The sequence below is a fragment of the Rhinoderma darwinii genome, chromosome 7, assembly GCF_050947455.1.
Source record: "Rhinoderma darwinii isolate aRhiDar2 chromosome 7, aRhiDar2.hap1, whole genome shotgun sequence".
In the NCBI taxonomy this organism is placed as follows: domain Eukaryota; kingdom Metazoa; phylum Chordata; class Amphibia; order Anura; family Rhinodermatidae; genus Rhinoderma; species Rhinoderma darwinii.
Genome location: NC_134693.1, coordinates 46,724,297 through 46,747,275, shown reverse-complemented (window position 1 = coordinate 46,747,275; position 22,979 = coordinate 46,724,297). Strand labels below are relative to the sequence as shown.

General features: G+C 41.1%; 1 protein-coding gene across 1 annotated transcript in view; it reads left to right on the top strand.

Annotated features, from left to right (window-relative positions):
- Window positions 1–22,979, top strand: part of RGS5 (regulator of G protein signaling 5) — a 116,661-nt gene that overhangs the window by 29,161 nt on the left and 64,521 nt on the right. The window contains exons 2-3 of the mRNA XM_075833330.1: window positions 7,593–7,703; window positions 14,457–14,518. Coding sequence (XP_075689445.1) covers window positions 7,593–7,703; window positions 14,457–14,518 — 173 coding nt within the window. The remainder of the gene's footprint in view (window positions 1–7,592; window positions 7,704–14,456; window positions 14,519–22,979) is intronic.

Below are 22,979 nucleotides of genomic sequence, written 5' to 3'. Positions count from 1 at the left end.
TCATCAACCAGATTCTAACTTGAGGTAGAGGATAAACCCTTACAAGTTGTCTTTTAGCCGTAATTATCGAATGGCCAAGACCTAACAAGTTTTCCTGTTGTCAAAAAGAAAGAAGCATTGTGTAAGACCATGTTACGTCATCGACTGTATGAATTATGTCCATTAACTGTCCACATCAGCAGCAAAAAGGTTCCTGCTTCTTGTTTCCCTTGAGATTGTTGGTAAAAGGAAGGCAATTTTTTCTTTAGTCTTTTGATCAGCATTTCCTCTTCTGCAATGTACAGACTGGGTGGCACAGGCATAGAGGAAGTATTGCTCAAAACAATCTGTGCCCGTCTATTGTCTCCTCCTAATCCTATTTTGGCCTTAAATATTGCACGTATTTGGCTTCAATTCAGACTTTTTACTAATGGCCCATTTGCACACTTCCATTGAATCAAGTGTATTATGTGTAATATCTTGTCATGGGATTAATATACAACTTATAGATGTTTCTTTGTCCAAATCTTTTGATAGGCCCACTGACAATTTGGTGATCACAGCGGGCCCTAACTATTTAAACCATATAATCAGTTGTTACTGGCAAGACACAGATAAATGCTCGATGATGCATTTCATTAGAATATCTGGGAAGTCTTGACACTGTTATTACACTTGGTGGTGTTTTGCCATCATACATGTTTCTGAGTTCTTGATCGATATTCTCCTTTTTATAATGATAGGAATATTTTAATTGATCTCATATATATGATAAGTATTACACTGCATTTCATTCAATGAGTGAGCCAACCATAGATAAGAGGTACGGATCAGAGCAAAACCCCTTCCGCCACTGGCACTACCGCTTAATGCCTAATAGGCTATTTAACAAATGTTTGTATAAACCAGAAATTTATACTGGACATATGGAGTCAGTACCTGGGAAGACTTCGAAACAGTGGTTTCTCACATGATTTACGTTAGTCAATCAGAAGTATTAGAAGTTAGTCAACAATGTAGTATTTCAGCGAAAGCGGTAGCAAACAATAGTCTTTCAGTAATTTTAACAAATACAGATATTAATACAGAAGGTGGACAGGTGCATGATATCTATAATATAGTCTATCATTATTGCGTGGAACAGACAAAATTAGTGGCAAAACCAATAAATGCACAGCAATTAGTTCATATGGTCAACAAAAAGACTGTGCTGGCTTTGGTTGGTGTTATTAAGCGTGGGTGACATGCAGGTCAAGGTGTGGTGTCACCTCCTATATAACATTAATCTGGACCAGTCATCTTTATGAAGGTTTAAGGGGTATCTAAACTTCGAGAAAACTTCTGACATTTGAGACGTTTTGATCGGTGGGGGTCTGAGCACTGAGACTCCCACCGATCGCTAAAACGAAGTGGCAGAAGCGATTGGGTGAGCGCTGTGCCGTTTTGTTTCTGATCGTGTTTTTTTGGAAAGCCGAGCAGTTGGTGTGGGGGCTCATAGACTTTCTATTGAGTCCGTACACCATTTCCCCGGTTTTCCGAGAAAAGCCGATGATAAACAAAGTGGCTCAGCGCTCACCCGTGCGCCTCTGTTGCTTCATTTTAGCAATCGGTGTTGGTCTCAGTGTTTAGACCCCCACCAATCAAAACTTCTGATATGTCACTATGACATGTCAGAAGATTTCTGAAAATGTAGTTACCCTTTAAGGACCACTGATGAATTAATCTTTTCCTAATATGTGAGAGACCCAACCTACTCCTTAGAATATTTCTTTAGTACTTAGCTGCAAGCATATGGTAAGTATTCCATAGGTCAAATCCAGTCCCATAAAAAAGAAATATCAGCAAAGGACAACGGAACTCCAAAAGGTCGGCATAGGATGTAAGAATGCAAACGAAATACATGGTGAGTCAAGAGGTCATCAAATATAATGTGCAGCAGATGCCACCTTACAAACTTGAATAGACAACTTTCCATTTTGTCTACCTTGTATGAACCATGGACTGTGTGCATCCCTGTATAAAGATTGTTCCCGTCTCTGTCAAACCTGTTGTTCTTTCCATCAGAAAACTCAAGATATGTTTAATTTTGGAAAGATAAATTGTTTAAAAAGAAAAACTAAAGCCGTGTGTTTTCAACAAAGCAAAATTCTTTCTTTAATGCGGTTTTACCCTGAATAAATAAACCATATTTCTGAAAATAGCAGCTGTCCATGTAGATGAATAGACATTGCTCCAAATATGGAAACTTTCTTTCTTGTGTTTCTCACTTTTCTTGTCAGTTTTTGATTTGTTCATTTTTTGTTTGGTCATGTATATGTGCCCCACGTGAAGTTCCCTTCTGACAATTTGACGATTCATAAACTACTATTTCTCAACCTGAAAGGGATTGTCCAGTTTAGAAATCCCATTTTCAAATGCCTTATTAGAGACTTCTGAATTAATAGAGGTTGTCCCCCCATTCAGAACCCTCTAAATTAGATAAAGTGGAGAGCGGCTACCAAGAGCGTCTGTCACTCTGGGGGATTCGGCATGTTTGTGCATTGATTTCAACAACCACTGTGTAATGCTTTATATCTCTACTGTGGCAGCGTAGTGGGGAAATTCAATATTTTATTCCAGGTTTCCATAAAGTTTATAGCAGATCTGAGCAGCAGGCATCCTGGGATCAGCTTATCATAGCGGGACCCTTCCAACCACCGTGAACAACAAGTGGATACTCACACCTGGTATCGGCATGCTATGCCACCTCTTCTTTTGCCACTTATTGACGTAATTCTCTATTCAAGTTCCATCTTCAGCTCGGAAACACTTCAGTTCACCTTCTGTGCTGTTTTCCCAGGAAATGTAATGATAATAGGGTCAGGTACTGTACAAATAAAACAGACTTGGATACATAAGCTAAAATGAAGTTTGGGTAACATTTGCTGTTTTTCTACATGAAGTAGAATGTTTGCCCTACTGGGTGTCCTTCTGGTTGTAAAAGTTTTTATACAAGAGAGCCTGAAGTAGGAAGCTTTGTAGTAAACATTTACCTATTTGATATGGCCATTAAATCATCACCAAGACATAAATATGACCTGATGGCTTTACAGTATCCTCAAGTTTACCCCTGTCTGTTTCTATGCAAAAGCGTTGCGACTTTTCTGTTTAGTCTTGCACCACAGCCCCTCCTACTGTTTGTTTCAAGATTATTAATTGTCCAAATTGTACCTAGGTATGTATTTATTTATAATTAGCTCAGCCATAGTCTGTGAATATAAGAATTAAAATTGCCTAAACACATTAGATGACAATCGGCCAAAGCCTCCGAAGTTTCCAGATGGCAGATGTCGGAGAAAAGAATGATCGGGCATGTCGGATTTATTTCAACATGTCCGATCCTTTGTCCCCCTTAGATGATAAGCCGCTGCCAGATGTGTCTGGCAGTCGCTTATTCCTATCTTCCCATTGAAAACACATGCAAGCTCTACCAAGCAATATTAGAGAGCAACCACCTAGCCACCTTTATATATGAAGAGACTAGCATGAAAGTATATTCACACAAAACAGTTTTATGGTTGTGTTGGTTTTTTTTTTTGTGCTGTGAAACAAAAATTTGCAAACCTGTAAAAAAAATAAAACTTCTGCCGTAAATACACCATTAGGCAATATTCACTGATCGCGATTTGTTGCTGATTTTGGTGCAGATTTTTGGGCCAAAAATAGAAGGGGTTTCAAAAGGATGGGAAATATAAAGAAATATCTTATACTTCTTCCTCCTGGATCAACTTCTCTCTTTGGCTCAAAAAATTTTCATCAAATTCTGCAACAAATCGCCATGTATGAACATTCTGTGAACATTGAGTGCTATACTGCTCTTCCCTTTAATTAAAGGGGCTCCATAGCCTCATGTTCATAGGCGATATTAGAATTTCCTACCATTCCTTTAATTTATTCTTGCTAAAATCCTTTTTTTCAGTCTCTTTTGACCTTCTATCATATTTATAGTGGGAAAAATCCATTCTCCTAGTACTGATCTTGTAGATTCCTGCTGCTACTGGGTGAAGGAGGTTACATTGTTTATTCACTTGTACATGTCCACACTGGTGGTTCTATATGGATGCTACATGTACATTGGGCTATATGTAAACAGGTCCCACAGCCACCTATGCAAGTGTGCAAGTAACTAAACAATACTCTTTCCTGAGAGAATTCCAACGATACTTATGGAAAGTTAGAATACCATCTATGACCTGCTGTGTTAGTCTCAAACGTTTTACTTTTACATTTAACACCTGACATAGGGGTAGAAAAGTTTTCAAAAGTCTAGTATTGTCTATGTCCCTGTTTTTTTTTTACTGCAGTCTTTCCGTAATGGTTTAGTTCATTGTGACTTCTCTACATCCTGATGGGAACTGGGAATTTAACCTGCCCTTGTATCCATAACTATGGCCTTTTCTTGTGATATTCAGTTCACCCAGTCGTTTTACCACATGGTAAATATGACAGTGTTCCACATTGGCAAAAACTAAATGTGTAGAGATGTTAAGAGATCTAGATGTTAGCAAATTCTTATCCTAGATTGTGTAGAAATGAACAATTTTGCAGAAATGTGAGAAATGCAAATGGTGTGATCCAAAAACACTTATGGAAAATATTTTATGTCTAGCCTTTCAGAAATTTGGCGGAAAACAGAAAATTTACTTGTACGGGGAATTGCTTCAAGGAAAGAACCAGATACCATTGAAAGAAACATTATGCAGACAATAATCTGGAATGCAGTTGTTGACTTCACCGAGACAGTCGGGTTCAAGCTGCAGCTGTAAATACTGTAGGACTAGCAAAATCTTCTCGTTAGTAACCTTAGCCATTATGACCACGAGTAAATAAGCCATTTGGTGTTGCTGTAGACACAATAGTTCTTGTATTCATGTGGAATTCATTCAGCTATGAATAAATACTTAAAGACCTACCACTTGATACCCTTTTGAAGTATAAACCAGAGATACAAAAACATTTTTTTAAAGTCTTGCATTTAGACCACCTGCTGTGAAAGTATATCAGTGGCAAACAATAAGGCCCCATGCACACGACAGCAAAAAACCTCCGTTTTTGCGGACCGCAATTGCGGTCCGCATAAACGGAGCCATTCACTTTCATTGAACACTGACACCTTTCCGCAGCACTACGGAAGGGTTTCAGTGCCGTGGAAATGTTCCGGGAATTATGGAACATGTCCGTTCTTTCGCATTTTGCGGGCCGTGCTCCCATACTTTGTATGGGAGCACGGCCCAAAAATGCGGCTGTCAGTCAGCGGCCGACCGTGCCCCCAATCGCGGGCCGTGATTGCGGGCACGGTCGTGTGCATGGGGCCTTCGTCTATGGATTCCAGTGAAATTACAAGGTCTTGTTCACACAGTGCAGTTTTTGCATGTTTGTTAGCCAGGTTTTCACAAAAAAAAAAGGAAGATGTAAACATCTCTTTTATACTTCTCATCTGTTTTAAGATTCACTCCTGATTTTGATTGGGAAAAAAACACACATGACAAATAATATACAGTGAAACCTCCCAAGACTATCAACCCTTTGAGAAGACCCCCCATCCAGACATAGTTTTTCTGACAGATTTTCCCATTATTTTAGTCTATGGAACAATTCAGATTCTTTCCAATGAAACAGTTTTAGTGTCTTTCTAAATTAAAGAGATTGTCCCATCAGGACTACCTTTCCTCAAAACATAGCTCCCCCGGTGATCAGCTGATCACTGTGGGCCTGGCTGCTATAATCCTGGCCTATCAGCTCATTGAGGGAGGGGGGCACAACTTTGCACTGCTTTATACTGTATTACACTGCACAAGCTCAAACGAATGGGCGTCCATGTAACACACATGAAGGTGTCAAATCCTCCAGAGTGGGAGCTGCATTTTCTAGCAGCTTTCTGATCTTGCTACTGGGGGACACGGACGTCTATGATATCCGTACGGCATCATAGGTCATATGGACATGGGTTTCCCTATCATGACAATCCGTGTCCATATGCCCTATTAGGAGGTCCCCCTATTAAAGGGGTTTTCCAGCCAGTAAAAATTGATGGCAGGACTGCAATACCTGTGAATCGCCGCTTAATGCATGTCGATGATTCACAGTGAGCAAATAGAAATAAAGGAGAAGCAGCTCTCATACGGGCACTGCAATCCCTTCAAAACAGCTGATCAGTGGGGGTCCAGGGAGTCGGACCCCGACCCATCAGCTATTGATGGCCTATCCTGAGGATAGGCCATCAATTTTTACTGGCTGGAAAACCCGTTTAACTGCGTAAATTAATCACGCTGCAATGAAACAAACAACAACAACAACATGCAGAAAGGAATGTATTGAATAAAGGACTTTGAACCAATAGACAAAATAAAAAAGTACTGCTGTTTTTATGGAAACTTGAAGCCCATACACTGTATATGAGGGGAAATCATGTTTTCTTTACAAAGTTCAGACCAAACAAACAATTAAAAATCATGTAATTAAGTAATAATTGCACCCATGTGTCAAAAAACATAATGAATATAGGACTATTGGTCACTCCAGTTGTGCTTACTTATTTATCTAGCTCTGTTATCTTTACGCTCATGTTTAATTTTGCCTTATCAATAAAAAAAAGTGTGAACTGTACAAAAATATAAGGAGGTTGTTTAAAGGGGATGTCCACTTTAGATAACCATTATCCGAGCCCCCCCCCCCCCATTGATGAGCTGATCGCAAGGGTTTCCACTACTGAATAACCCTTCACCGCATTTGGTTGCTTACTATTCATTTTGCTGTAGGAATAATCACGTTATTCATGGCACTAGAGATGGGAGAATTAGCTTTGGGTCCAATTCAATTGAATCGGCTGACAAAATCGAATAAATTTGATGTGAATCGCAAGTGTCCCGATTGCACTAAAAACTCGCATCTGACTTTCTGATGTCTTCTAGGACTGTATCCAACCGCTTTTAAGCTCTTTAACACCATGACAGCATTAGTAATGTCATCCACCTATACCCCTCCTGATCCTGATTGGCTGTGCTAGAGGGAGGGTTAACCTCTGTGCATTTTGGGAAGGTGCCTGCAAGGCATTATGGGAAAGCCACCTGAAGTCATGTGATCCTTTTCTAACCTGTTTAATGGAGATGCCCACCATTTTGCTGCGATTCGCGCGCCGTATACCCCAAAGGCTTTGGATTTCCCCGAGTTCTGATACTACACATGCAGGACTATGGTAGTTTTGAAACTCCTACATCTTCTGGCTACTCACACAGTTTAAAAGAGCATATTCAATACCACAATGATATTACGCAATTGCTATGTAATTTCCTATACTATCCATTGACCTGGCTCCAAAGGTACATTAAACACTAAAACTTTTCATCCATAATGCTCCAAATACAGTGCTTGATCATATAATCTCTTCAGTTGATTGTTTCTTTCAGAAATAAAATGATATATTCCTATGTGGAAAACATTGAGGTAACTGCAGTATTGCTATAGGAATCTTATTCTTGTGCCAGATCTTTAGGGCAGTTGCATTGGAGGTTTATGGGTATTCAATATATGTGAAGTGTCTAAGTGACTACAATTATTGCCTTTTTTTACCTTAGGGCCAAGGAAATAAAGACCAAACTTGGAACCCTTCTTCAAAAGCCAGAAACCGTTATCGACCTAATTATCCCATACACCGAGAAGCCTGAGAAGACAATCAAGGCATCCAAGTAGGTATCCAGATATGAAGGATTTAAACAGCCAATATAGTTTATAGTACTAATAGAGCTCCTTGTTCTTTATTCCTACTCTATGCAATATAAAAAAATAATCTAGTGTAAGGAAATAATTTAATATATTGTCTGTATGTAATATAAATATGACACTTTTTAATTCTAATACAAAAGTGTTTGATGGTTTCTTTGCTAATGATTACATTTATTGATTATAGTAAAAAAAAAGAAATTTAGAGTTCCATAGTCTCACTGCTCTTACAGTAAAGATAACCCACTAATGATGATGTAAAAACCTTATTTTCTTTAGACGTAGTGGATGTTCTCTTGTCATTGTCACATACATTAGTATAAAAAGATCATTAGACAGATCTCTGTAGTATGGTACACGGTACTGTATTTGCTATTTTACATAATGCAGATCTCTATTGATCAGTTAAACATCTGTATATTTACTGTACCAGTGATGAGTACTTCTATTCTTAAAGGAATTTTCCAATGGTCATCATCATTTATTTCCTCCGCTATCTGCTGGAAACCTATAGAATGAGAATGGAGTGGTGGCCGAGCATGCGCAATACCACTCCATTCACATAGGGCACTTGGGGACCCCATTCTCTGGATCGGTGGGGTCCTGCTGTTGAACCCCCACGGATCAGACATTTATCACCTATACTGAGGATAAGTTAAAAATTATTATTATGGGAAAACCCCTTTTAAGTTGGGCAAACAAAGGTTCACCTTTACTATGCCCCGTTGTCTTCATAATCAGAAATGTCCTGATATTTGAGTATATCATTGAAATACTTACACATTACAGAGTCAGAAGACAAGGGGAATTTTCGAGATCTGCAATGGTCAATGGTCACAGACCCTCATCAATGACTTGTCAGAAGATATTTACAGGGGAATCTTCTATTAAACAGTGTACTGATGCTTTAACAAATATTATCTGGATCATGGCATGGATATGGGTTAAACTCCCCTTTGTCGTCTCACTGAAGACCACAGGCAATGGCACTGAGCTGTGTCTATATGACTGTGACATCACATAACACATTGAAGAGGTAGTCACAATTTACAGCCATATGTCTTCTGGCTAATACCCTAATGGGACATGGAAGGTAATGTTGCCAAGTAAGTAGGCCACTTGTGACACTCAATACTATCTCATCAGAGGCGTACCTAGGTTCTCCTGCACCCTGGGAAAATATTCAGTTTGCCGACATCTGCTTTCTCCTTGCCATGTTTGCTTTCTCTACCATCTCCACATTCCCTACATTTTCCAAGCAAAATAGTTCTCTAAGGTAGTTAACGTAACAATAAATTAATAGAAAATAAATTAAAGAGGTCAGTGTGCCTGACTAAAACAGGTTGTATAACTGAGGCTAATGAGCCTGTATGGTGACATAATGAACAGCCTCCTCTTGTAGATAGTGCCACACACTACTTTTAGATAGTGCAACACCCCCCTTGTAGATACTACCACACAGCCCCCCTTATAGATAGTGCTACACAGCCCCCTAGGAGATAGTGCCACATAGCCCCTTCTTGTAGATACAGCCACAGAGCGCCCCCTTGTAGATAGTGCCATACAGCCCCCTGTAGATATTGGCACACTCCCCCCTAGAAGATAGTGCCACACACACCCTTGTAGACAGTGCCATACACAACTCTCTATATAGAGCAACACACCACACAGCCCCCTTGTAGATCCTGCCACACTCCCCAACGAGTAGATAGTGCAACACCCTCCTTGTAGATAGTGCCAAACACCTAAGTAGTTAAATGGCCAGGATCAGAGTTCTCTCTGTTCCTGGAGATAGTGCCACACACCACACTTGTAGATAAAATAACACAGCCCCTTCTTGTAGATAGTGCCACACCGCCCTGTAGAAAGCACTACACCCTTCCCCCTCCCTGTAGATAGCGCCATTGGGGCTTCCTCTAGGAGTGTAATCCCCAGCCAGAACTTTACCGACATTCTGGCCAGGGATTCCTCTCTTGGAGGAGCCCCTGACATCACTGTCCATATATGGATATGTAAACTAGAAAGCAAATTGTATATTAATGCCACAGACATTTTTTGTCTTTCACTCCCCGCCTTCCAAGAGCCATAACTGTTTATTATTTTTCCAGAGTGTGTGGGGTAGTGTGAAGGCGGGAGGAGTTGTAGTTTTTTATTGGCACTATTTAAAGTACCATGTAATGTACTGGGAAACTGAAAAAAAATCTTTGTGGGGGGAAATTGGCAAAAACTGATAAATGATTCCTCCATTTTTTTTTGAAGGGTTTCGGTTTTACGTCTATCACTGTGTGGCAAAAACGTCAAATTTATGACGTTTTTATTATGCTTAACTACTTTTACAGGAAAAACGTTTTGTTTTTTTTTAAATTAAAAATTGTCACCATATTCTGAAAACCATGAGGTTTTTTTTTGACAATGGAGCAGTTTAAGGGCTTATTTTTTGCGGGATGAGCTGTAGTTTTTATTTATTCAATTTTTTATATCAACAACTCTTTAATCACTTTCTATTAAAAAAAATTTAAGCGCTAATGTGACCAAAAAACAATTCTGCCATTTTTTTACAGCGTTCACGGTGTGATATCCTATATTATAATAATTTGGACTTTTACGGAAGCGGATATACCAATTTTGTTTATCTTTTTACATTATTTTAGAGGAAAAATGGGAAAGGTTTTTTTTTTTACTTTTAATATTATTTTATTTTTTGTACACTACTTTTACCCCCCTATGGGTTTAGACCAGCGATCGTCCGTACTAATGTATCACAGTGTGTTGTCATTTTTAAGAGCTTTTGTTGGGCTCCGTCAGAGACAGGCCTCATCAGGAGCAGGAAGAAGGCAGACCTGGGGCTTTCATTAGGCCCCCGGGCTGCCATGACAACCATCGGCACCCCGAAATTGCGTCGCAGGGGGGGCATGGGCTGTCGGAGCGAGCCAGCCCCTCATTCTAATGGCTTAGATGCTGCGGTCGCTAGTGACAGCGGCATCTAAGTAGTTAAATGGCCAGGATCAGAGTTCTCTCTGTTCCTGGATGTTGGTGCGAGGTCTCACACATAGCTGGGTGCCACCTACAGCGAATGGAGCGAGCTCAGTGCATGAGCCTGCTCCATGCTCCAATCCCCGCACCAGGACTTACGGGCATCAGGTGGGACAAGAGGTCAATATGGTTTGAAATTAGTTACTGCACACAAACAGGCTACCAATAACAACCACACCAAACCTTGATGGTACTTGACCCTGAGGCACAGGCTGCACAAATAATAAATCCAGTATTGACAGATCTTAGAAGTTTTAATTAGGCGAGGATCACACACCGCTTTGATGCAGTTTTTGTTGCAGTTTTTGGCTCAGTCTTTTCTTTATACCTTTGCTTCTTTTTGGATCCACTTATGGCTTTGGCTAAAAAAAAACTGAGCCAAAAATTGCTACAAAAACTGCATCAAAACTGTGTGTGTGATCCTGGCCTATTAGGGCAGGTTCAGACGTGGCGGAATTGCAGTGGAATTCTCCAGCGGCCGTTTTTTACATTTGTTTCAATAAATTTTTAGGAAAGTTAGTTCAGACATTGCGGAAAACTCCGCTGCGGACCATAGGCTGCGGTGCGGAATTTTCCCTCCACAGCATGCACTGTCTGTTGCGGAGAAGAAGCGGAATTTCACTGCGGATTTCAGCCTTTGCAATGCAAAAACTGAAATCTGTGGCAAGTCCGCTGTGTTTTCTGCAACGTCTGAATTACCTATCAAATATGCAAATGTTGGTGCAGATTCGTTGCGTAATTGCCCCAAATCTGCACCATCATTGGCGGCAGAAAAACTCTGCCACGTCTGAACCTGCGCTTTGTCTCTTTTAGCTGCTTCAAGTTGGTCTCATGTGTATTTGGTTTTATTTACTTGCTTTTTTGTAACTACACACTTTATTTGCCATTTCTGCTCCATATAATCATGTCGTGCATATTCAGCCATTACTTCTCTCCCATAGACCAGTACACATCTTGTGACATTAGCTTCTTCCCCCCGGCACTGCAGGATCCATATATAAATGTCTGTTCACCTCTCATTGCTCTGAACACCTCAGTAAATGACAAAGTTTTAATGAATATTGTGGCTGTTCTACCTCTTTAATCCAATTGTGAAGCAATTATAGGACGGCTGCGAAATATCCCACTGAACATCTAATTTTGATTTTCTCTCCTTCTGGGTGCCGGGGCCTGAGGCCAATATGTCAATTACTGTTACATGTAGTGATTCCTGTGTGGGGACAATTTAATGAACAAAATAACCTTTTAAAATGTTCTTTTAATAAATATATTGCATTAACTTTGTTACGCGTTTTCCTTTCTGTGCCTTCATTCCTAAAGTTTATAGTTTGTAAGGAAAAAGGTGAAAAACCTAGTAAAAGATGCTTATTATTTATGGGAAATATACAAACTTTAATAATATTAGATATATGTATCCCATTACAACCGTGACCGCCACTTTCTTCCCCCAAACGCTTCTACAAACTCAGAACTGGAAGAAACTACTTGTTCCAAAACAGGTGTGTGGGTAGACAGATTAGGGAGCCATTGAGGGAGGGGGGGGGGGGGGCGAAATTTATTACAAAAGAAAGACATGGGGATTGAGTGTTAAAAAATAAGAAGATTAGAGCTAGGTGAAGAAGAGGAGTGATGAGTGGCATTGAAATTAAAGAGGCTCTGTCACCACATTATAAGTGGCCTATCTCCTATATAAGGATATCGGCGCTATAATGTAGGGGACAGCAGTGCTTTTTAATTTAAAAAATGATCTATTTTCACCACTTTATTAGCGATTTTGGCTTTATGCTAATGAGTTTCTCAATGGACAACTGGGCGTGTTTTACTATTGACCAAGTGGGCGTTGTGCAGAGGAGTGTATGACGCTGACCAATCGGTGACCAATCTGTGTCATACACTTCTCCCCATTAATTTAGGCAGTGCATAGGGATCTTTTTAGATCACTATGTGCTGTCTTATACTAACACACTAACGATACTGAAGTGTTTAGACAGTGAATAGACATTCCACGGGATGTCTATTCACAATCTCTGCACTTTGTTACTCTTTCTGTGGTACTTACAGCAGAGCAAGCGTAATCCCGCGAGATTACGCTGTAAATGACAGGTTACAGCGAGATTACGCGTCCTCTGCTGTAACTACCACAAAAACAGTAACGAAGTGCAGGAATTGTGAATAGACATCCCGTGGAATGTCTATTCACTGTTTAAACACTTCAGTATCGTTAATGTGTTAGTATAAGACAGCACATAGATATCTAAAAGGATCCCTATGCGCTGCCTAAATGAATGGAGAGAAGTGTATGACGCTGATTGGTCACTGATTGGTCAGCCTCATACACTCCTCTGTACAACGCCCACTTGGTCAATAGTAAAACACGCCCAGTTGTCCATTGAGCGACTCATTAGCATAAATCTAAAATTGCTAATAAAGTGGTGAAAATAGATCGTTTTTTTAAATAAAAAGCACTACTGTCACCTACATTATAGCGCCGATCTCTTTATATAGGAGATACGGCACTTATAATGTGGTGACAGAGCCTCTTTAATGATTCTCCATCCAGCAGCTATTAGGCTGAACTTCAGGAATTGAGGGTGGTGGGAAGCATTCAGAAACTCTGGCCTTGGGCACCAAGAGAGATTGTTCCATTCTTGACATGTTCACAAGTAATTTAGCACAACTCCCTCACGTTCCATAAATAAAACATTAGTGGAGCTATCAAAAGAAGAACCAACCCACTGATTTAATATGAACACTTGAATATCTGACTGAGAAATAAAGGAATTATTCCCTAATTTAAAAATATTTAAATACCCTATTAGAGAATTCTGACTTAATAGAGAGAGGTCCCACACTCTGGACCTTCATTTATTACCAGTGCAGATTAATCTCTCCCCAAAGTACTTGCTCAGCGCTATCTGCCTGGCCCAGATTAAATTTAGACTGCTCTCGCCTGCAATGTCGGAGAGGTGGTGACGGGCAGAGAGGGATGTTAGTGCACGAAGTGCATCATTTATTATAGATTCTGTTAACCTGTTCCCTGCCGGGGAACAGGTTAACAAGTTATAATCAATGATATACATTTTTCCAATTCTATTTCTGATAAAAAAAAAGTATTTGCATAGGCTAAAAGTTGTGAAGCTACATACGATTATTATAGTAATATATGTTAAAGTTATTAATATAAAGAAAATAATGTATTAAATTATCTCTTGGTATTTTTTTCAGTTTATTTAACAGCAATAAGAAAATCGAGATTCAAATGGAAAATTGGCAGTAGGATTGAAAAAAAAACGAGATTTTATTTTTTGCCAAAATCGCCCAGCCTTAATTCCAACTAATTGTAACATATATTTTACGGACGGTACACAACCATCAATCATTTATTTTTTGCTTACCTATTATCATTACTATTTCCAACAATTCCCTAACATACTCTTTTTATTGGAATCCCGGCAGATATGGAGAATTTAAATAACCCCATGCTTAATTATCAGACATAATTTCCAATGTAAGAGATATACTGTATATTGGGTCATGTCCACACATTGCGGATTCTGTCAGGATTTAGATATAGATTCATAATATTCTAGTGTAGATTAATGAAAGATGAACCTATGATGTCACCATCTTGATTACCTGGTGCCTGATGAGCTCATTTGGTTTATCTTGTGTGTTTCCTTTACCAGACCATCAGTAGATGAGGCCGTGCAGTGGAAAGATTCTCTGGAGAAGCTTCTCCAGAACAGCTGTAAGTACCATCTCCGTCTTCTCCGCTTCCCTCAGCTTCCTGTCTGTGTCCCGTCCGTAATTGCTTAGCATCACTATGATCCATGCCATTGACCCCATATAGCTTCGTGTCTTTTCCCACAAACACAATATTTCCCTAGCTGGAAAATCCAGACCTTCCTGTCCTCTATTCTCAGATGGCCCTGTCCTGGTTTGGATTCCTGGAAAGGTTTAAGAGGGGCCCTCCAAAATCCAGATAAAAATTTGTTACACATACTTTTAAGTAGTAGTAAATATTACATATATGATTCATTAAGAATTGTTAGAGATGAATAGCTCAAACTCTGCTTTACTTCAACACTTTGACTGTTTCACACCAATTTGGAAATTGACATATTGCAAATTAAAAGGTCTGTAATAGCTCAGGGAGTGTTAGTTTAAAAAAAAAAAACAAAAAAAAAAAACATCTTTAGGGGTTCGATGTCTCCCTTCTAGGGAGCCCAAATATGTACATTTTGTTGCAGTCTACAGTATAAGGCTGCACTTTTCCCCATGGACTAGTTACATTGTTGTTATTCTTATTATTCTTTATATTTTATTACACTATAGTCACATATTAATATGGTCACATTGTCTCAGTTTTATTTTATAACATATTACTTTTTAAAGCATACTACATTATTGTTGAATTCATAAAACCAAAAGAAACAGTGTCCTGTTATGTAGGTAGATAATCTAAATAAGAACAAAAATGTCTTGACTACCTCCAGCATAACTTTCTGGCTGTAAGCCCATGAAATGTGTCACCAAATACCTAAAAATAAAGAAAAAAATAGTCTAGCCCTCCCATTGTCACTACAGACATGCATAACATGTTTGGAAATCAACCCAATGTGCATCTGAAGATAGAGAAGACAGATAATAATAATGACTATAGACGTAGAAGAAGATGAATAAGAATAATGAAAAAAGAAGAAAAAGCACATCCATCATTGCCAACTGCCTCAGACTGCCAATCAAAAACGTGCCCTAGGAGAATGCGGTGCATTAGACTTTTCAAGTTTTTCTGTATACTTTTCAAAAGTAGTAAAACTACAAAATAAAGATACAATTACCATATTTACTTACCTTTCATCATAAAACAGCTAATAAGCCATCTCATAGAAATGCATGGACTCTACCCTACATTATGAATATTCTTACTTGAATCTCATAGGCTTGGTAGAGGCTTCAATAAAGAAAAATAGAAAGTATTTTTCTCCATATGGAGCAGCCAGGGGCGTAGCTAGAGGCTCATGGGCCCCGATGCAAAAATTCTTACTGGGCCCCCCCCCCCGCAAACTTCTCATGGCCGACGGTCCGCTTTCAGCTGCATCGCTGGGTCTCCTAAGTGACCCAACAATGCAGCACTAGCAGCCGGGGCGTCACTAAGGCTGGGTTCACACACACTATTTACGGACGTAATTCGGGCGTTTTAGCATTGAATTACGTCCGAAAATGCGGCTCAAAAGCGTCGGAAAACATCTGCCCATTCATTTGAATGGGTCTTACGATGTTCTGTGCCGACGGTCATTTTTTTTACGCGCCGCTGTCAAAAGGCGGCGCGTAAAAAAGTGCCTGTCACTTCTTCAGACGTAAATGGAACCGTTTTCCATGGACTCCATGGAAAACCAGCTTCAATTACTTCCGTAATGGACGCAGCAAAAGACGCCTGCACATGCCATTACGGCTGAAATTACGGTGCTGTTTTCTCCTGAAAACAGCACAGTAATTTCAGCCGTAACAGACGCTGCCGTGTGAACATACCCTCAGGGCTTAAAATGTCAGGGAAATAGCCCCAATACATATGTGTCCGCCCCAAAAAAAGTGTGTATATGAGACAGCATAGCATATCTATAGCACTACGACCCTATAAACTATCGATAGGATTAGATACAGTGGCTGAGCAGACAGTATCACACATAATAGGATTAGATACAGTGGCTCAGCAGACAGTATCACACATGATAGGATTAGATACAGTGGTTCAGCAGACAGTACCACACATGATAGGATTAGATACAGTGGCTTAGCAGAGAGTACCACACATGATAGGATTAGATACAGTGGCCCAGCAGACAGTATCACACATGATAGGATTAGATACACAGCTCAGCAGACAGTATCACACATGATAGGATTAGATAGTGGCCCAGCAGACAGTATCACACATGATAGGATTAGATACAGTGGCTCAGCAGACAGTACCACACATGATAGGATTAGATACAGTGGCTCAGCAGACAGTATCACACATGATAGGATTAGATACAGTGGCTCAGCAGACAGTATCACACATGATCGGATTAGATATAGGGCCCAGCAGACAGTATCATACATGATTGGATTAGATACGCAGCTCAGCAGACAGGGCCCAGCTCGCTGACATTGCGGCTCCAGCGCTGGACCCAGGATAGGTAAGAATAATAATTTTGCTTCTTTATGTGTTACTGATTATTTTTGTGTGTTTGTGTTTTTTTTACAGGTTCGGTTGTTGGACTTCGGATACGAGGACTTCAATGACGGCGTTTTTTTTATTCTCAATAAAATGGTTAATGTGGGTTGTGTTTTTTTATTTCAATAAAATATTTTTTCTATGTGCTTGTATCTTTTTAAACTTTATTATCACCGCCTTAGTAATGGCCGCTGGCTGATTGACAACCTCCATTACTAAGGCGAGGCTTAATGTTAGCCGGTGCAGAGGCTACACTAACCCCCATTATTACCCCGGTACCCACCGCCACCAGGGGTACTGGGAAGAGCCGGGTACAAACCAGTACCCGACCATCTGTAGTGACGGGCAGGCACCGGGGTGGCCGCAGGCTGGTAGTATTAGGCTGGGGAAGGCCAAAAACAGTGGCCCTTCCCACCCTTGTAATGCTGCCAGCTGCTGCTGTGTTGTATCTGGCTGGTTATGAAAATTGGGGGGGACCCGACATCGTTCTTTCCAATTATTATTTTTTTTTAAAATGACGTGGGGTCCCCCCCATTTTCATAACCAGCCAGATACAATAAAGCAGCAGCAGGCAGCATTACCAGGATGGGAAGGGCCACTGTTTTTGGCCTTTCCCCTCCTGATAATACCAGCCTGCGGCCACCCCAGTGGCCTACCATCACTACAGATGGTCAGGTACTGGATCGTACCCCGCTCTTCCCAGCACCCCTGGTGGCGGTGGGTACCGGGGTAATAAAGGGGGTTAGTGTTCGCCTCTGCATCCGCTAACACTAAGCCTCGCCTTAGTAATGGATGCTGTCAATCAGCCGGCGGCCATTACTAAGGCGGTAGTAATATAGTTTAAAAAAAAACACAAAGACATAGAAAAAATATTTTATTGAAATAAAAAAAAAACCCACACAACCCTCATTAACCATTTTATTAATAAAAAAAAAAGCCGTCATCGAAGTAGTTCTGGAATCCGCCGTAGTCCAACGACCGAACCTGTAAGAAAACACACAAAAAATGATTAGTAACACATGTGTTAGGGTATGTGCACACACTAATTACGTCCGTAATTGACGGACGTATTTCAGCCGCAAGTCCCGGACCGAACACAGTGCAGGGAGCCGGGCTCCTAGCGTCGTACTTATGTACGACGCTAGGAGTCCCTGCCTCGCTGCCGGACAACTGTCCCGTACTGAAAACATGATTACAGTACGGGACAGTTGTCCTGCAGCGAGGCAGGGACTCCTAGCATCGTACATAACTATAATGCTAGGAGCCCGGCTCCCTGCACTGTGTTCGGTCCGGTACTTGCGGCCGAAATACGTCCGTCAATTACAGACGTAATTAGTGTCTGTGCACATACCCTAAGGCTTAGATACAGGGCCCATGTGTGATACTGTCTGTGGGACCCTGTATCTAAGCCTACCACAAGGTAGGCTTAGATACAGGGTCCAGCAGACAGTAATCTTATACAGTATAAGGTTACTGTGTGCTGGGGCCCTGTATCTAAACCTACAGTGTGGTAGGCTTAGATACAGGGCCCAGCAGACAGGGTCACGCATGGGCCATGTATCTAAGCCTACCATGTGATTGGCTTAGATACAGGGCCCAGCAGACAGGATCACGCATGGGCCATGTATCTAAGCCTACCATGTGATTGGCTTAGATACAGGGCCCAGCAGACAGCATCACACAATCTGTGATCCTGTCTCATGGGCCCCCTAAGCCTGCTACATCGTAGGCTTCAGGGTTGTGCAGTCCCTAAACATTGATGGCCTATCCACAGGATAGGCCATCAATAGCTGATGTGTCGCCCGGGACCCGCAAATCAGCTGTTTTGAAGGGGCCGCAGCACTCGTACGACAGCTGCTTCCCCTTCATTTCACTACTCGCTCACACTGTGAATCGCCGACACCGATTCACAGTGTGACCGGAATGAAGTGACAGGAATGAAGGGGAGCAGCTCTCGTACAAAACAGCTGATTGGCGGGTCCCGGGAGTCGGACCCCGCCAGTCAGGGCTAACCTTACCTTCCTCTTCGGCCGCGGCGGGAGTTCTGTCGTCTCGATGCTGTGCGCGGCGGCATAGCGCTGTGACGTCATGCGCTGCGCACAGCGCTTGACCTCAGGACCTCCGCTGCGATCCGGAACCAGGAAGGTAAGTAAAGTATGTTACTATAGTAACAGGGGCCCGCGGCCCGAGTTACTATAGTAACTTTTTATTGATGTGGTGCGGGGGGCCGTGGGCCGCCCTGGCTTCGGGGCCCGGTCGCAATTGCGACCGCTGCGACCCCTATAGCTACGCCAGTGGGAGCAGCTTAATTTATACTATGCTAGCCAGGGGCGTTACTTTAAGGGATGCAGTGGTACCAATCACACCTGGGTCCTGGTGACTGAGGCCCATAAACTTCTTTGCCACATAAGAAAACACCAGTATTATAAATGGCACATGGTAGGGGGCCCTATTAAATATTTAGTATTGGTGTCCTCTGGCTTCAAGATACATCCCTACCCCTTGCCATATAACATTATAGCTTTTCTATCATTTTAAAAACATCCTGGATTATGGAATAGGAGTTAGCAAGTGACCTTCTCCTAAACATACTCTACAAACATTTTTTGCCTCCATTCGTTCCTAACTTAAAGGGAATGTGTTGCCAGCAAAACATGATTTTTTTTTTTTAGTTAAACAATTAGTGTATAGGTGATTAAACATTGTTCTAATTTTTTTTTTTTTTTCACGAGTCAGGAAATACTATAAATTGGATTCAATTGGATTCTAATTTATAATATTTCCCATTGCTGGTCACTAGATGGAGCCATTCCCAAAATTGCAGCATTGCATGTGGTAAAGCAACCACATTGCTTTATGCTGCAAAATTGGGTAAAAAGCCCTCGCTCTAGTGAGCTCTCAGCATCCCCCCCTCCTTTATCCTGGCTAGTGCCGGGAGAAACGAGGGGTTTGAACGTTCTAACCTCCTACACTGTGTGTCGCCATTTTTTGAGCTAACACACAGTGTAGAAGGTTTACATACAGTAGTAAACACACACTGAACACAAACATACATAGAAATCCCTTACCTGCTCCAGTCGCCGCCGCTCCCTCCAGTCCATCCGCTCCGTCTGCTGCCGCTGCTCCATGTGCTCAAGTCCGGAAGCCGCGACCGGAAGTAGTATTCTTACTGTACGGCCGCGACTTCCGGTCCACAGGAAAATGGCGCCGGACGGCGCGCATTTCAAATTGAACTCCACACAGCGGCGTACATGTTAGTGGATGGAACGGGCCCCGTTCGCAGTCCCTATGGGACTGGAGCTGCCGTATTCCATGTCTGTATGTGTCGTTAATCGACACATACAGAAATGGAAAAAAAAATGGCAGCCCCCATAGGGAAGAAAAAGTGTAAAAATAAGAAAAAGTAACACACAAACACACAAATTAATCAAAACGTTTTTAATAAAGCACTAACATCTTTAACATATTAAAAAAAAAATTGTGGTAACACTGTTCCTTTAAGTGTCCTTCACCAAAAAATCCACCACCTCCCATACCTCATTCGAAAAGGTGTTCCTTTCTCTTCATAAGTAGTTATCTGCTTACCGGACAGTGACTGAAAGACTGTCAAACATGATGCCGGAACATAAATTCTCAAACTAGAACCTATACCAGACCTTGAGACAGGACATGCTATGTTCACTAGTCGTTACCGTTGGGCCCAGTGATTCCTCTTGTCTTTTTGCTGCCCAAGGAAAACAGTGAAATGTAATTACTATCCTTCCAAAATTAGAAATGGGAAAGTGCAGTGATGGAATACTGCCTCCTGCAGGCAGGGAAGGTAAAGTCCTCACCTCTCCTCATGAATGGTGCACCCCTGCACAAGACACAGTGATAGGTGCGGGTCCCAGAGTTGGGACCAGCATCTATTTGACTTTTATGGTTATGCCATAAATGTCCCTGATGGGGAAAACCCCTTTAATGACAAAATAAAACTTCACGACTTACTACAGTAAGGAAATGATTTGTGAAGGTCCCTTTTTCTAGGACCCTCCCCATTCTCCTAACTGAAGTTCATGCAGCAGTCTCCTAAGTGCTGGTTGGCTTTTTACATAAATCTGGATACCAGAAAGAGACATATATGAAAGTCACATGCTTATTGATCGTATACCCAATTCAAAGTATTTAAAGGAAAAGCAGACTCCGCACTCTGTAATATCACTAATAATACAATAAGCATAATGTTACAGAAAAGCACTGATTTCCAACTACTAAATATTGCCAGAAAGTAAACTAAAATATAACTTTTATTAACATAAATTAGACATTGTCACAGAATAGCACTGAACACCTATATACAAAAGCTGTATAGAAGTCAGTGATACATAGTATCTATACACCAATAATACGGTTCACTGTGTCATCTGTACTAACCTGATGAATATGTGATAAAAATTAATTATTCCATATGAATGAGTGTAAAACATGAATAGATTCCCTCTAAGGGTTTTTCCAAGTTATTTAAAACATTGGCCATGGCTCCGTTCCTTCCTGCCACTGTGTTTTGACATATCTGTGGCAATGACGTGCTCGTCTAGACATGTGATCGCTGCAGCCAATCACTGGCCTCAGTTCTCCTGTGACGTATACCTTCTATATAAGTGAAGAACCCACAGGCGCAAAATACTGATAAACAGTTACTCTCACGCCTACTATTCATGAGGGGGGAGGCTGCTTAGTATTATCATTGTACATAAATAAGGCTTCCACAAGTATGCTTGGGGAGAATAGTTTGTCAGCACCTGGTATGTGCTGGGCAGCCCTTCTGATGGAATACTATGGGTGTAACTAATAGGCTGTAAGCCAGCACGGTGCACTACACATTATTGGCTGTTACTTTGTGGTGTAAGAAAAATACAACATACGAATGTATCATCAATGTCCCAGAAACCGCAATATCGGGTACCAGCAACTCCTGGGCACAATGAAGGGTTTACACAGAGTAAAGAGGGAATTATACCAAATTTAAAAAAATTTACCCCCCTTAGGCACAATGGTCTACAGAATTTCCTTCTCCCTCATTCAGGGCATGAAGCGCCCAGTGCTTGTTTTGGCTCGGCTTTTTCCATCCCTTCAAGGAAAGAAGGACATCATGATCCTCTGGCTGTTTTGCTCCCTTGTGCCTTGCTTATGTTCTCACCATATAAAGGGAAGAACAGTATGGTCAACCTGAGCTCGGCTGTCTTTCTCCAGCTGGGCCCCATGGCAGCTGCATGGCATATATGCCCTTGTATCCATCTATGGTCATACAAGTCTTTGTGAAAATTTGCTGTGTTCCAAAAAGATTTTAAAAAGGCTTTTGATTCATGATTGGTTTTCATCAACTTCCAATTTTCCACCGCTCTACTGTTTCTGGGGAAAGTAGGAGTCCGATAAATTAATCACAGTGCCATTACTGTTTATTTACTGAAAAAGCCTTTTACAGGGTGTAGCATTCCCTTTGTATGCTTATTTGTATTACTAGAATTTATTGCTTTCATCACCTGCTGGTTTTGGAAACATTACGTTTCTAGAATTTCAATGACTAAGTTAAAAATACATGAGTACAGAAATACTATGTGTGGGATTAACCTATATATCATGGTGTTTGCAGCAGATCAGTTTTTAAGTGTCAGTTTTTTCCCAGGCGTACGTGTGTAAATATAACTCAAATGCAAAACTTGAGCTTTGCCTTTCAACGGCATATCCATATTTTAGCAGTATGTTGACATGGATTTTAATCTCCCCATGCTTTTGCTTGTGGCAGTGTGGTAGGTTTTAAATAATGATGAACAAAAATGCCATATTAGGCCCTGTTCACATCAGAGTTGGTTTCCGTTGAGGAGCTCCGTCTGGGCTTTCCGTTGGGGAACCCCTCAATGGAAAGGCAAACGGAAACCATAGCTTCCGTTTGAATCACCATTGATCTCAATGGTGACGGATACTTTGCTAATGGTTTCTGTTTGTCACC